Source organism: Cinclus cinclus, chromosome 3 (genome assembly GCF_963662255.1).
Source record: "Cinclus cinclus chromosome 3, bCinCin1.1, whole genome shotgun sequence".
Classification (NCBI taxonomy): Eukaryota; Metazoa; Chordata; class Aves; order Passeriformes; family Cinclidae; genus Cinclus; species Cinclus cinclus.
This window is the reverse complement of record NC_085048.1, coordinates 79,876,535-79,891,886: the sequence shown is the minus strand read 5'-3', so window position 1 is coordinate 79,891,886 and position 15,352 is coordinate 79,876,535. Positions and strand designations below refer to the sequence as shown.

At 38.9% G+C, this 15,352-nt stretch overlaps 1 protein-coding gene across 1 annotated transcript in view; it reads left to right on the top strand.

Annotated features, from left to right (window-relative positions):
• KIF26B (kinesin family member 26B) overlaps positions 1–15,352 on the top strand; it is a 270,452-nt gene that overhangs the window by 217,740 nt on the left and 37,360 nt on the right. Inside the window, exon 10 of the mRNA XM_062489199.1 lies at positions 3,228–3,387. Coding sequence (XP_062345183.1) covers positions 3,228–3,387 — 160 coding nt within the window. The remainder of the gene's footprint in view (positions 1–3,227; positions 3,388–15,352) is intronic.

Here is a 15,352-nt window from a genome sequence, read left to right as displayed (position 1 = left end):
GGGAATAATTATTGCAATTATTTAATACCCCATATTTTTTACTACATGAAAGTACATATACACACAGTCCTTTTCTACTACTTTAAAATACCATCAATAAAAGGGAAAATATTATTTTCTTGTGGCTGTAATTTCAGAAAAAGAAGATAGGATTCTGTCAGATTAAAATACAGCATGCTTTGCCTACTGTCTCTAGTTATATCCTTGTCTTGTGGCCATACCATACTCCTGTCTTCAAGTTCCCATATCTGAATGGCCTTACAAGCTAGGCAGGGTCAGATCCCACTGATAATTGAATGGGGGGAATTCCAGCTGCTCAGAAAGGGCGCCTAGTGATTATCACTGTCTCCTGCTGTAATGAAGGACTTCTCAGAAAAAAAAAAAAAAAAACCACATGAAGATAGTAGAGATATATAGATTTCAGTAACAGGATTAAAAAAGGATGGGAAGAAAGGGGATTAAAAAAAAAAACAGCTTCGAAAGGATAAGAGGTTAAAGGGCTGGCTAACATGTGATTTTGGTAAAAAATGACTGTTAGAATAAGGCATTGGTGCTGTACTTACCTCCTTGTTAGATTCATTACCAGGAATGTCATGAAGCAGGTTTAGCACCACTGAAATAAATGACATTGTGGTAGAACTGGATCACTGTCATTTTTCAGCTGTCAGTTCTGCAAAGTCTCTGTGACCATAGGAAAAAAACAAGTGTTATGATATTCCACTTTTCTCTGTAGTAGCCAGGCAAATTGGAAAACTTGTCTAAGAAATAACTTAGTTTTCAGAGCAATCAAGTGGATCTACAATTGCAAAAATATTACTTCAGCATGTAAATTACATAAGAAAGAAAAAACCAGTAAGTTATCTTATCCTGGATTTCCTCAAGTTGTGTAATAGGAGTATATGTGGAAACAATATGACAGCTTTTGAAAGGCAGTGATTTCTTCCATTTTCTTTTGCTTCCCTGACAGCTGGTAATCTTAGCAAAATAAATATTTATTATATATAATTCAGTAAAGTCACCTACAGTCACTTTCAGTAGCAACTAAACGTATTTCTTTGTTTTTCTAAATAAATGCTTGGGAGACCGTCAAGTAAGGAATTCCAGCCTTCTAAGGACAGCGATGTTAGAGGACTTAGAGACTATTTAAGGGTTTTGAGGACCCTTAGAGGGGAGACAAAGGTCCTCCATGATCAGTTCAGAGGTGCAGGTGCCTTACCAGTTCCCCAAGGCAGCCTAATTTCCTGCAGTCAGTGCAGGGGCCCATAGTGTGTGTGGATATTTTCTGGTGAGGCGAATACATAGAAGTTGTCCTAGTTTGGAGGACAGGTATTTGCTAAGAAACGCAGAAGCCTCCCTTTGAACTGAAAAATGTGAACCCTCCTTCTTCAAATTATTATAATTTTGGAATTAAGGGAGCTCTCAGGCAAAGATATGGGGGTAGGAATAACAGTTCTTTACTAGTATATCTAACAAGACAAACAAGAACAACAACAGCTATGAAATTACCCACAAACAGAACAGTAACTCAGTCCCAGTGTTTTTTGGCTGCAGGCACCTTTTCCCTGAGCTGCAGTTCCCGGTGCTGGGGGCGGGCGGGTCCCACAGAGCTGCAGGAGGGCTGGGGGTGATGGCAGCGCTGTCCCAGGGGGAGAGAGAGATGGAGAGAGAGCTCTCCGCTCACGGTGTGGGTCCCAGTGCTCAGCAGAGTGCTGGATGGTGGCAGGTTACAGCGAGAAGGCAGCAGGGCAGGGTCTGACAGCAGTGAGGATGGCTCCCGATGCTGGGATGGCAGGGATGGGGCAGAGGCAGCGATCGTCCTTCTCGTCCGAACTCCACGGGGGAAATGGGCCGAGCCAGAGCCTTCTGTCTGCTCTTCTGGATTTTTGGATATCGAGGGGTTTCCCTCTTCTCTTTCCTCCCCCTTGTCACCATGGCCCAGTCAACAGGTATCTTAGCATGACAATGGGGAAAATTCCACAGAGGGAAAAGGGAAAGAACCAACCCCCAACAGAAGTACAGTGTTAGTTCTTCAGCTATCACACCTGATAGAGCTGAAGAACTAACAGGACTTCAAAGCAGCAGAAGTCACTGTATTTTAACAATTGTTGACAGAGATACCGAATACATTTTTGGAATACTATTCACAAATCCCATAGGAGGTCTTCAGTCTTCATTCATCTTCTCTCTTTTTTCTTACCAAATGTGCAAGTTGAGATCCTGTGTCAAAATTGCTGTGAATTAACTTGCATAGAGGTAAACTCAGATATGAAACTATTTCTGCTGCTGTTTAAGGTGTGTTTCTGTTCTCATATATTGCTATTATCTCTCTCTTCCAACATAGTGAATCTGTTCTGTTCTGTACCTATTAAGATGCTAGAAATAAATCTGCCTTTTCTTATAGGCTGTTTCTAAACTAACTCTTGAGACTGGGGAGGGGTGGTCTGAGATCAGATGCAAAAAACTCAGCTAGGAAATAGTCTTGAGATAGTAGAGTGCTAGAAGTACTTCTGTGAAGTCTACATAGTTCCCGTCCTGGATTCATAAGGAACCATAGGGTTTTAAAGGGTGCAAATGTCTATTAATCTTGGTGTTTCAATGGTAGCATCTTTTCACTCTGGAAGTAGTATGTTGATGCAGAGTAAACAAGAAAAAAACATAAAGATCTATTGCCGGTTTTACAGAAATTGTTCTTATAATGGAGGTGCTACTTCACAATCCATCACCCCTGTCTTGGCAAACTTTTCTTAGCTGAAATGATACTGTGAAAATATACAGACTTGAAGAAAAGTTGAACAATCCACAGTGTCTTCTTAAGATACAGTATTCAGGATGGGAAAAATAAGAGAAGTATCCTTGCTTACTAAGCAGAAATTCCCAGCCTGTGGTTTTCCAGACAGAGAAACAGTGGTGACAGAGATAGAAACAGAGCCAACTCAGGTATGAGCTAATAGAGCTATATTAAAAAAATATAGTCACATTGATGACTCTCACAGAGTTAAGCCTGCTGGAGCGAGTGAGTTCTCAGAAATTTGTAAGCAGGTCTGGAGTAGACAGCAATGTACAACAGTGCACAGCATAGAGGCAGGACCCCTACAGCTGTGTCTGCTAACAGGAATTAGGGAAGGCTCCTGGGTTGTTTTCTCTTCACGAGTCATGGTGGGTCTTTTGCTTTCCTGGGAAGCTGCTTTTGGAGTCCCACACTAATTGTCTTTCTTTGTTTATGGCAGTGTCTGGAGGTCGCAGCCGCTTGCACCTTATTGACCTGGGCAGCTGCGTGAAAGTGCTCAGCAAAAACCGCGAGGGAAGCTCTGGCCTCTGTCTCTCCTTGCCAGCGCTGGGCAATGTCATCCTCGCCCTTGTCAATGGAAGCAAACACATCCCATACAAGTAAGTGGTGGTCTGGGTTGTGCCTAATGAGAGAGTGTTTGAAAGCAGTTTGTCTGTCTGGGCCTGAGGCAGGTTTGGGTAAGGAGGAAAAACAATCTGCTGGGGTCAATGCAGCCCTCTTGAGCCACGGCAAGAGCTGCCTGAGGTTCAGTGACATCTTACCTGACTGTACACCTGGTAACTACACTGTGTCTGACAAATAGGTTTCAAAGGAAGAAGCCTGCTGAAATAGGACCCAGGTGGCTGAAAAATCTTAAGGTTTCAAGTTCAACACATTAGGGTTTTGTTTTCTGTGGCTGTTCAAAGATTTTTTTAATGCTTCAAAGCATGTGGCAGTGTTTCATATTTGTTGCAAGGAAAGGAACATTGCACTGCTGCCATAATGCAGCACTATAGAGAAAATTATCTCACTGTCCATTGTATGGAATTTACTTTCTTGGAAGTATATGTCACAGTAGGTATGCATATTTGTTACGAGATTCCTTCTGTGATCTAAGGCTACTTTGCGGGGTTTTTTGCATGGTTTGAATCTCAGTGTCAGCTTTCCATATGTAAAAAAAGAAGTAGGCCCTATTTGCCACAATGAACCCATTAAAGCCCAGTAAACCTTTGCCTGCTACAGGTGGCTTCTGGGAAACAAGAGGAATTGCTCTTCTAGTGGGTATTCCTTGTGCTCATTTCCCATCATCACTGCCTCTCCCTGTGTGTCATGTGTGCAGGTCTGGGAGGAAGCTTGGGTTCATTTCCCAGCTCAGGGAGTCACACTGCCTTCCTATTGCAAAGTTTCTGATTTGTGGGTGGTACTGCTTTTCTCTAGCCTAGAGCCTAGGGAGTAGCAACTAGCATCATGGGAATGGCTTCCAGTAGCATCTTGTAATCAAACTGCCAATGAATGTCACCATTTGTGAAGGACAGGTGTATGACATTGGGAGTTAGGAACAACAGGATGACACAGAGAATGGACCAAGTCATCCACAAAGCAGTATTTCAGTCCATGTATTTTACCCATTTTAGCATTTAAAAGGCTGCGAACATGATTATTTAAACATGTTCATTCAAGCTTTCTTCTTTGTTTTTGTCTTCATTTTGGCAAATAAAAATTAATTGATATTGATTATAATTGTCTTTCTCTTCCAAGCTTTAGTTTCAAAAATTATATGGTAATCTGGACTTAAAACATACTTTCTGGAAATATTCCCATTCCTGGAGCTCAATCAGGCTGTAATTCAGTTAATGGCAACAAAAATTCTATGTATAAATATTCATTAAATGTTTCGTGGATCATGCACCTTGTCATAGCTTGAAAATAGCTTGAATTCTGCACTTCACAAAGTGTTACTCAAGCAATGCTTATCAAAAACCTGTCTTCCTTCCTGTTGGATTTTATGGATTGAAGAAAAGGCCACCGGTAGGAATACAAAAGGTAATGTTAGTAATGCTCACTAGGCTAGAATTAAACATCCAAGGAATAGTTACCAAATACAACAATTGGCTTTCCTGGCAATGACTGACCAGGAAAAAAGCATCACCAAACACATTTTCTAATTGCTGTGTGTTCAGTCTCTTTTTGCTGTGACTCCCAGCTGTTGCACTTCTGAGCCTACACAGCCAGAGATGTCAGAATATTTTCTCATCAATGTCTGTACTGCTGAAAGAAGATCAAAGTTCTCGTCAGGCCTCAATTCCCTCTTTAGTTCACTCCTAATAAGAATTCTTCCTAAAAGAAGATATTTATAGAGTGTAGAGAAGTGGTTGGTCATCTGTAAATCAGAGTCAATGTCCCATTTCTAAGAGGACTTTCAAAATATAATTTGAAAAATATACTGGCATGTTTTGGAGCAAACCTTTTTTTCCTCTTGCTGAGAAGAATCCAGGAAACATTTTTTCCCAGATGTGGTCTATTCCTGAGCAATAGAGATAAGGGTTTTGGTGGCTGGATGAGCACAAGCACCATTAGCTCAGTGATCTAGCAGTACAGGTGTGTCCTGCTCCTCAGTGGAGATGAGAGGAAGGGGAATCTGGATGTTCGTGTGCTGCATTGTAGAAGAGGCTCAGTACCCCACAGATGGAGACACACTGGTATGTGTTCAGTGGCACCTCTTGTTTAGAGCAGTGACAGGCCTGGGAATTATCTGGGATAATTCCCTTTCTCTAGGGGGTATTCTCTTTCACCGTTAATTATAAAATTATATTTTTGTTAACTGCCTTTTTTGAGTGGGACCAAAGGAAAACAATGGAAGCGTTTTCTTATGCGACAGCTCTGCACATTGTGTGTGGTCTCAGTAAATTTCCATAGAGAAGCAGACAAAACGGAGCATCTTTCCTGTATCTGAGCTATTAGACAGCCATTAAGTATTTTATGGCAGCCTGTCAGTAGGCACTGCATGTCTTCCTGGCAGCCTGGAAACTCACAATGAATAGTTTTTCTCTTACTTCAGAACTTTTGTTCTCTAAACTCTCAGAGGCTGCAGGCTCTTAACTTTGCTTCAGTTTTGTATCCAGCTTTATCTCCACAGGTAGTAGTTATAGGGAATATCTTGTTCAGTTTCATAGCTGGTGTAAGCAGATGCCACTGCATTGCCTTCAGTGGTCTCTGTGTTTGTGCCAGGGATGAATTTGTCTCTCCACCTGCAGTCTCTATGAGAAGCACATGCTGTTTTTCAGCCCATGTTGCTTTTCTTTAATTTTTACCCATAAAGCTAGGCTTTGGAAACCATCCAGTTGGAATCTTTCTTCCTTGGGAAGAGCCCCCCATACACTCCCATTTTGGGAACAGTAACAAAGATTTAGACCAGCTTTATCAGGAACTTGTTTTCTGAAGCTGTAGGAAAGTAACGCAGAAATTCTCAAACATCAGACAATATGGTTTGATATGGTTTGGGGGCTCTTGTCTTGTATTCAACTCAAATTTCGCATGGGTCTGAAAGAATCAGAATCCCTACACTGGGCAAATACTTGCAGCTAATGAGTGACCATGATTTCTGGGAGTTTGTATATTTCATATATGTACTTTTAATCTCTCAGTGTCACTGTTATTGTCACTGTTTCTAGACCTATTTCGAACCTTAGTAAGCACATTTTTCTGTCATGGTATGAATCACTAAGTTCTTCCAGCTCAGTGTCATATATAAAAATAGAATTTTTATTTGCCTTAAATACATTGCCATATTATGTCACCAGTTTCTTTTGCTCTTGAGGAATGAACAAATCCTTCAGAAAATAAGGCAAGAATTATTTTCTCCATGGGAATGTCAAATACCTTCCAAAACATTGGAAAGGAGCTCTTGCAAGCTCAAGGAAGAGCAAAGGAGTCAGTCCCTGGCTGGAACAAATATGGTTGGGCTTAGATCTGCTACAGAAGGGTTTTGCTAAGATGCAGTAATTGTTAGTGCCATTTTATGATTTTAAGAGTATTTCAGTTTTATGTTAGTGCTGCATTATCTGCCTCTGATTTTCAAGATGAATGTGTTTTAAACCCTCAAATGAACACCCATTTGCACAAACTCCAGATACTGGTTTATGTAGCTCGCTATTCAAAAATTACTCCAGTTGCTAGGCAACATGGGTGGTGATAATTCATGGTAATGCTGTTTTGGAAATAATCAGTTTTATGCATTTTAATGACTGTGAGTATGTAAGAAAACTGTTTAGAAAAGTGAAACACTGTATGAATTTCTCTTCCAGAAATTGTTGCTTGTTTTATTTAATAGCCTTCTCTCTTAATGTGCTATCCCAATGTGCTAGAGGTGTGTTTCTAGAGGCATCCTATATTTTGAACTACATGCTTATGCTTATCCAAGATGGGAGTCTTGTCTGTAAAATAGATGGGTGTGAGTTAAAAGCATGAATTTTATTCTTGGCACTTCTGCTTCTCTGTCATATGGTTGCATTTATTCCCACATCTTGCATGCTGGTATTGCTTTATTCAATCCTATGTGCAGAAAAATAAACTTATATTAAGTGACTGATGCAAGGTTGCACAAGAGGCTTTGTGGCAGAGCCACTGTGTTTTAAGATCTAATCTGATGCTTAAAGCATGGGTTAATCCATTCTTTCTTTCTTCATGACCTTTGGAAAATGATTTATTCAAGTGTTTATTTCACATTTATAAAACTGAATTAGAAAAAATTCAAATAGGATTTTTAAAGGGCATTCAGAGTTGGCAAAAAGCACTATATAGTTTGTCACTATTGCTAGGACTGTTACCCTGTTTTTCCCCTTTCTTTAGAGATAATGGCTCGTATAAATAGTCCTAATGGCATGCAGAATGTGAAGGGTTTTTTTGGTCAAATGTAGAATATTATTGCTTCTAAGTAAAAAGAAAAGGGAAAGTGTGGGATTATATAGTGTTGTGGTATACTAGTTTAAAGAATGAGCTGTATATCAGATATTTTCTTTAAATTGTTAGTTAATTATTGGGAAAAATGAAAATGGGGTTTGGATGCATCCAGTACTTCAGTTTCTCTTCTTAGTTAGATGGGTGTATCTGTCTGAAATTTATTAATCTTTGTAAAAATCTGTGTGTGAGAAGAACAGAAATGCCTGGTATCTTCTGTTTATATGCCTTTTTTTTTGCATTTTTGGCATGAGTTACATTAGTTTTCTTAGAAAATATGTTAGGATTTGCAGGAGTGTGTTAGGATTTTCTTGGACAATAATTAGTATTAGTATTGGAGATTTTACCCTTATTTCTGAGCTTGTATTAAGTCCTAGCTTTGTTGGATTCACACAACCATGTCTGCTTGCTAGGTCTAAGAATTTAATGACACATTTGAACTATATGTCAAATGAAAAATCTATTTATGGTTACTTCATTAGCACCTGAAACTAGGATTTTTAAAGTTTTTTTTTAATTAAAAAACTTGAATCACTTTTCCACTGCTTCATCTGTGTCTTCTCTTCTTTAACTTTTGCACCTCCTCAATGAGAATATGGCACAAAGATTACAGCCTCAGAGAAAAGTCTGCTGTGCCCTTCAGAATTGTCGATTTTTCTGTGTTCATTTAACACTGAATATACTAGAAGTGGACGGAAAGCTATTTTGCTGTTTTACTTGGGGAAATGTGAGAGCAGAAGAAGGGGAAATGAGGACATGAGAGACAGCTGAAACAGAATCACAAGGCTGGGAAATAGCCTGAAATGAATGGGAAAGCTCCGAGAGACCCTGAAATTTTGTGTAGAGGAGACAACAATCCACAGAGAGGAACTGGGAAGCAAACAAGGAAGAAGAAATGAGCCTATTCAAAAAGAGAAATAAGCCTAAGAAATACCCCTGAATGATCCAATTGTAGGAGAGTGGTCAATGGACATTTTGTTGAATGTGAAATAGTTCCTAATTAGCTACCAGAAACATGGTTTTCTCAGGAACAAAAGAATTTTTCCTTGATGTTTTCAGCCAGGTCATGTGGACTAGAATATTGGCTAGCAGACAGTGAAGCCACTGGAGCAATGCCACTTTATACCAGTGGAGGACCTGGCCTTAGGTGCATGCCCTTTGTCACTGGGCAAGTGCAGTGCAGTTGCCTGCAAGAGCAATGAAACTTTGTCAGCATGCATATAATGAGGGTTTGGAACATCTGGCAATTATGTTCACCTTTGGGGCTTTTCTGTATTTGACAGTTTATTGGGTTAAATTTCGGGCAATGTCCTTCTTTATTCCAGGGAACTACATAAAATAAGTGGAATTAGGGATGCACAGTTTGTGAATGTAGGAAAACTTCTTGCATTTTATTAGAATAATTTAATCAGCAGCTCAGGAGCATGTATATGATGTGTTTGCATGCTCCAGTAACTACTGTTGCAGTGTTCACCAACAATGCACTTTAATGTGGGATAGTTTGTACAGCTGATAGTGCAGATTTGAGCTTTACCTGCGCACATCTGCATTGTGCTTCATCGTCAGGTTAATGAGAGACAATAGACATAATCCTCAAAAGAAAAGCTCCAGTGGATCTGCCATTCCCCATCTTTGGGTTTTCAACTCAGTCCTGCCAGTCCAGCAGTGTGACAGGAATTGGAGCAGTGGTGTCTGTGAGCATGTGTAATGGGGGTAAGTGGCGGTGTTGCATTCCCTTAGCCTGAACTCCTGTTGCACCAGTTTTACAACAGACCTCAGCTGACAAACTCCATTCTGCACAAGCATTCAAGTGAGAAGAATCAGGCCTCATGAAGTATCTCTTTGAATGCTCTTTGAACCACTCAGCAAATTACTACTTTATGGATACTGCACCCAGCAAATAATGATGGACTGCAAAATGAAATGAGAAGGGAAGTGCTGTGGTTTATAGTCAGACCTAACAGCAATTACTAATTGCATTTAAATAGCCATTCCTTTGAGCAGCAGATAGCTGCATCACAGAAGGACGCTACTTTGGTCCCGGGCCAGCACAGACGTGGCTGGTAATGAACAAGCAATCCAGTAGTGTGCAGTTATTCCTGAAATATAGCTTGAGTGGAACCCAAATAGGCCATTGTGGTAATTTCATACAAAAATTAATCTGTACTTAATTCATTAAAATGCCATTTTGAACCTTCAGTCAGGGTATCGAGCAGTTTATTCTCACCTGTTCTACCATTGGTTCAGGCTCAATTGAACATTAATACATTTTCTCTCATGGAAATATGGTGATAATTCATTTCATGTATAATTGAACAATTTTTAAATAGTCATATCCTTGGAATAACTACCCCTTGTACAATGCAGCAAATTATCAAAAAGCGTGTAATAATTTTTATTAGACTTACTTCACATTTTTGGTTATCTCCAGTTTCATGAATAGTTGCATATGGATGTGATGTGTTAAATTAAATTTCATTTCTGTATTGATCCTTCTTTGCTTGTACAAAACCAGTGTGACTCAGAGCAAAAAGACATTGCTCTGCAGTAGACCAAAGAAAATAGCTTTTCTATTTATCTGCCAGTATAAAGCTGCTTGGTTGGAGTCCTGCATCTCATTGCTAAGAAAAAGTTGCAGACTGCAGAGAATTTAAAAGAGAAGCAAGAAGAATTATGAATGGTCTGAAATGAAAGGGTTACTCACCTGGAAGAACACTGTGACAGAAATAGAGCTTCATAGCTTGTAGGGAAAAGGAGGCCTCTGAGGGACGAGATGACAACTACTCTGTAGTGTTTCAAGGATGTGAATGCACACAGGAGGAGAGAATTCTTTCTGGTGAGACAAAGTGGCAGAATGATTTCTTATTTCTAAGTAATGATGTGGAGGAATATAAACTTCAAAGCATGCTAACAGGGATTCCTGTTAGTGGAGTTCCTATTAGTTCCCTTCAAGAGCTGAAGGGAGCACTTAGTTGGTAGAATCATTTAAAAGCAAAATAAATTTGTAACTAACAAATATCCATTAACAGTTACATAATAAAGTGTTTAAGATGGGTTAAGGGCTAGGCTTATGCAATTTCAATGGAGAGTTCTGGGTCCAAATCTTCGACAATTTTAAATAGCTGTACTTCCTTTTGATAATTTATCTTCGTCCTTGATTATCAAATGTCCATGGATGGCTGGCAGTTACATAAATAAACAATAAAATGTGTTCCAGTGTGTCTACTAGAATCAAATCTGCTTTTAGGAGCACAAAAACCAATGGTTGGATGGATTGTTACACTTTCATGATGTCAAAAAAGTCCAGAAAGTCTCAGTGGTGTGTGTCTTGAGATCCTACCCAAGCAGGGATAAGGGCTGTCCAGTCCATTCCTGTGCCACATGATTTAACTCAATTAACGACTCTTTTCCTTCATCATTTGGTTACACATTTTTTAAAGGTATCTTTCTCTTCGAATTGCAGAATCAAGTTCTCCCAATGCTTGATCCGAAACTCCATGTAAATCAGTGGAAATCTTTTTATTGGGATTTGGCTTAAACCCACAGATTAGAAAACATGCTTATATCTAATTAGATGAGATAATCCTCAAATCCTTGCTAAGGGATATTTTATGTTCTGTATTTGATGATTAACAGCTTATTTGTTGAAAGAGGCAGCATGTGGTTAAGTGTTACTAATTTTGAGTTTATTTGGAATTGCAAGGGACATAATTGATGGAATTGGTGAATGTGAAAATTGCAAAAGTACAATCGTATATTGATTCGTTGTGAATGGGTTTCAACCGTGAATTTGAAGCTCAAGAAGTTTGTACAGAAACTTGCCACACAAATGGGGATTTGAGACTACTGAAGTGGCAAAACTATGACTATTTTATTTTCCTCTTCAGTGTATATAAATAGTATTTGTGACTTTGACTTAAGAATAAACATAACCTTTGCTTACATTTTATGTGCAAATAGTTGAACATTTTTTTTCAAACTCCTTTTCTTGGACTCTATTTAGACATCACCCTCTCAATGGAGTGACAGGCACTAGAAGCTTTTAATAGAATTGTGTGGTTGTAAGTGGAGGATACTTCAGCCAGTTTGCCTTACTGCTTCAAGAGTATTTGAATGGCATTACAACTGCAAGATGTTTTTTTTTGTTGAAGTTCTTATTTTCATAACACATTTGAGAGTAAAGCAATGGAGATAATCCTCTTGTGCTCTTCAGATACTAGATTCTGCTGGATGATCAAAGTTTTGGCTGGTGGTTGCCTCCAGGTCTATAAACAATGAACAGATGTGAAGTGGATTTTTTAAAATATTCATTGACTTTTAGATTTAAGCAGGCTGGTTAAAACTATCTTCTGAAGTATGAAAATGACCTCTGTTGTGCTGCAAGATGAATTTGTTAGATATTTTTGGTTTATTTTTTTTTTTGTTTTATGAGTGCCATCCAGGTGATATGCTTTCTGGCAATATCTGATGAGACACAGTGAAGTTAATATCAGACAGCAGACTTAACTGTTTTAATAGTATTGCCTTTTAGCTTTGTTTTGCTGTATTATCCCATCAAAAAAACCTGTCCTACCTGCTGTATTTAAAATTACTACAATTTAAAATTATTTTCCAATGGGTTATTTTTGAGGGATGGTGGAATTTACTAAATTGTGTTCTCCCTGGTCCTTAACTCATGCTCTTGGTCAGAAACAAAACCTCACTCTCTTTGAAAATCAAAGACTAAGTTCACACTGTCAGAAATACCAGCCCTTGTGGCTCCCTTTGGTTCAGGTGGTTCCTGATAACAAAAATATTATCAAAAGTATGGTATTGGAGAAATAACTGCACTTTTTCTGAGAGGGAAAGAATGTTCCAGGAGCCCTGTGTTCTTGGTCAGATATGCCAACATGCAGCTCTTAAATCCTGGATATCTCTCTCATGTGTGGACATTACTGGTGTGATGGAGGACAGTTGTTCTCCTGTTACAGGAGACCCAGAGTAACTGCTGCAGTTGTAGTAATTTACAGTGATGTATAAACTATGGGGGGGAGGATCAAACCTGAGTAAGATTTGAATCTGGAAATACATGTGAAAGAAAACCCGATGGCACCCTGCCACACTGTGTTCCAGAGAGATTTGTAAAATGCACTTTTTTTTTTTTCCAGCTAATGTTGAGGCTGCCCTGTGGAATGGGTTTTACAGAAAAAAAAAAAGACTGAGGTTGTGCTTTGGTAACTTTTTGCATCATACAAAATACGAAATAAGACTGTTCATTTGGTAACAGATTTTCTGTTCTCTTGTTAGGTGACTGCCTCCACTTTGGATGGCTATGTGCTGTGCAATAGCATTATCATCAGTGGCTTTTGTTGGTTTTGTGCTACTCGTGATTGCAGTCTGCGGGGCTGAAACCAGGATACAGTCCTTTGTGAGCTTTTTTGCCTGGAATCATTTATGTGTGTATAAAAATCAAGTGTGTTGCACAAGTGGTAAAGTCCCGTGTGTCCATTTTCAGGTGCTGTATCTGCTCTCCTCACACCCATCTCAGTGCAGGGAGCCTCATGGTGATGAGGATGTTGTTTGCAGGAAGTCTCTGGCTGCTGAATCTGAATGTTCCTGCTTCCAGGGACTGTCACCTTCTTCCCAGCAGGGTCAGGGATAGTCTAGGCAGGGACATAATGCTTCTGTGGCACTGTAGCACAACTCACCTGATCTCTGGTGGTATCACAACCACTTATATTAGGTGTACTCTGAAAATTGAAATGGCTTTTTTCGTCCTCCCAAGAAAATTCATAGTTCCTCTGAAAATGCTGTTATATCACACCCATGCAAAAGACAATATAAATAAGTTTTTAATTCCATTGGCCAGATTCCATCCCTCAACAATGCTTCTCTGTGGAGCAATACCTGATTCTTTCAGGGAATCTGATCATCACACTAATAGCTGTTCTGATACCTAATCATATTCCTCCCATGGAAGGCCAGAGAACAATTGGTAACTGAAGAGGGTAACCAAAAAACAGCAGATCTTTTAAACAGGCAATGTTTAGCTGTGGGCTATGAATAAAGAATGTTGCAGGCTGTGTATGAAATTATAGTAAGCTGATATTAAACTCTAACAGTAATAATGTGAGTATGTGAGAGTATCATTTTGGCCAGCAATTACTCATCTATTTTATGCATTAAACAGCTACGTTATCTCTCTATTGGAACTAAACTAAAATTCAGAACAAACATAACTTTCTTAATGATTTTGTGTTCATATGGATATAAGTGTTACCAGTGTGTTGTTTCACTGTAATTAATCTCTCAGAAATAAAATATACCAAATGTTTCTTACTAATATGTAATCTGTAGTCCGTATTGGCTAATGAATTCTGTAGTTTTCTCTGTGTACTATCCAATAATTGTTCCACAACCTGAAACTTTATATAAGCTCGTTTTTAAGACTCCATAATTTGAAAACACTTCTTCATTTCACCAGAAGCCAACTAAAAAATGTTATCAATGATTATTGTCATAAATGCAAAGAGGCTTGTCTAACAAAGAGTTACGTATTCTATGATGACATTTTAAGTTACATGCTGCTTGTATGATATTTCACTGCATTTTGCAGTGCCTGAATGTGTGAGTAAATTCTCCTTGGGTAACCTCATAGTGTGCAATAGGTCTGTCTGTACAGTACTTTTTTCCTTCTGGCTCCTTTATTATAGTGAAGGAACATCTCCTAAGCCTGTGGTCTGATTATGCTCATATTGAAACATTTCTGGCACTTACATTTGAAAACCTTTGCATATTTATGTACTGAATATTCTTTTGGGAGATTTAAAAATTTGGGCAGAGTGGCAGATCTTCACTCTTCTTGCTGTGCAGGTTCCAAGAAGGGTAAGTCATAAGGGATTCTTGCTCCTTCCTCAACAGGAATAAAAAAAATCTCTACTGCCATATTTAGGAAAAAAAACAGTCCAGTTTTTGGCATATTAAAGGCCTATTGTCTTGAGGTCAGGGCTAGATGAGTGTTGAGAACACGATCAGCATAATGTGCTCTGCCATTATCCAAGTTTTGAATTGCACGAGTACAGACCAGACATGGATGTTTTTGAGTGGTTGTTTTAGAGACATAATTCAGGGGGTTTTAGGCAATAATGTGTGATCATGTCTATTTTTGACTTATTCGGTGTTGGAACTAGTGAACACAGGAAACAATATTGGTATTGTTGGGTGAATATCACAGTCTTCAGAAAAGAAACTCCAGCCCAGTGAGACTGCAGGAGATGAGACAACCCCTAAATGTGATCATGTTCTTAATTTCAAATACTTCTGTCATTGCTCTCAATTTTTAAAATATTATTTATTAAATATAGGACTTTCATATCCCATGATGCCCTTAATTTACACAAGTTTAACCGAGTATGGATCAGACACCTTTTCATACCTGATCCTATCTACCTCTTTCAATCTATGTTTTCTTCTCATTAACAAGTGGTAACGTTATGAAGCATAGTGTTCTTTTCCTTCTGCAATCTCCAGTGTATCTCAGAAATAACTTTGATTTATCATAGAGTACTGGCAAATAACTGTGAAGAAGTCATTGCCACAGCTGCAGTATCTTTAGTTTCTCAAATGCTTTAATAATCTCAAGCAGGTTGG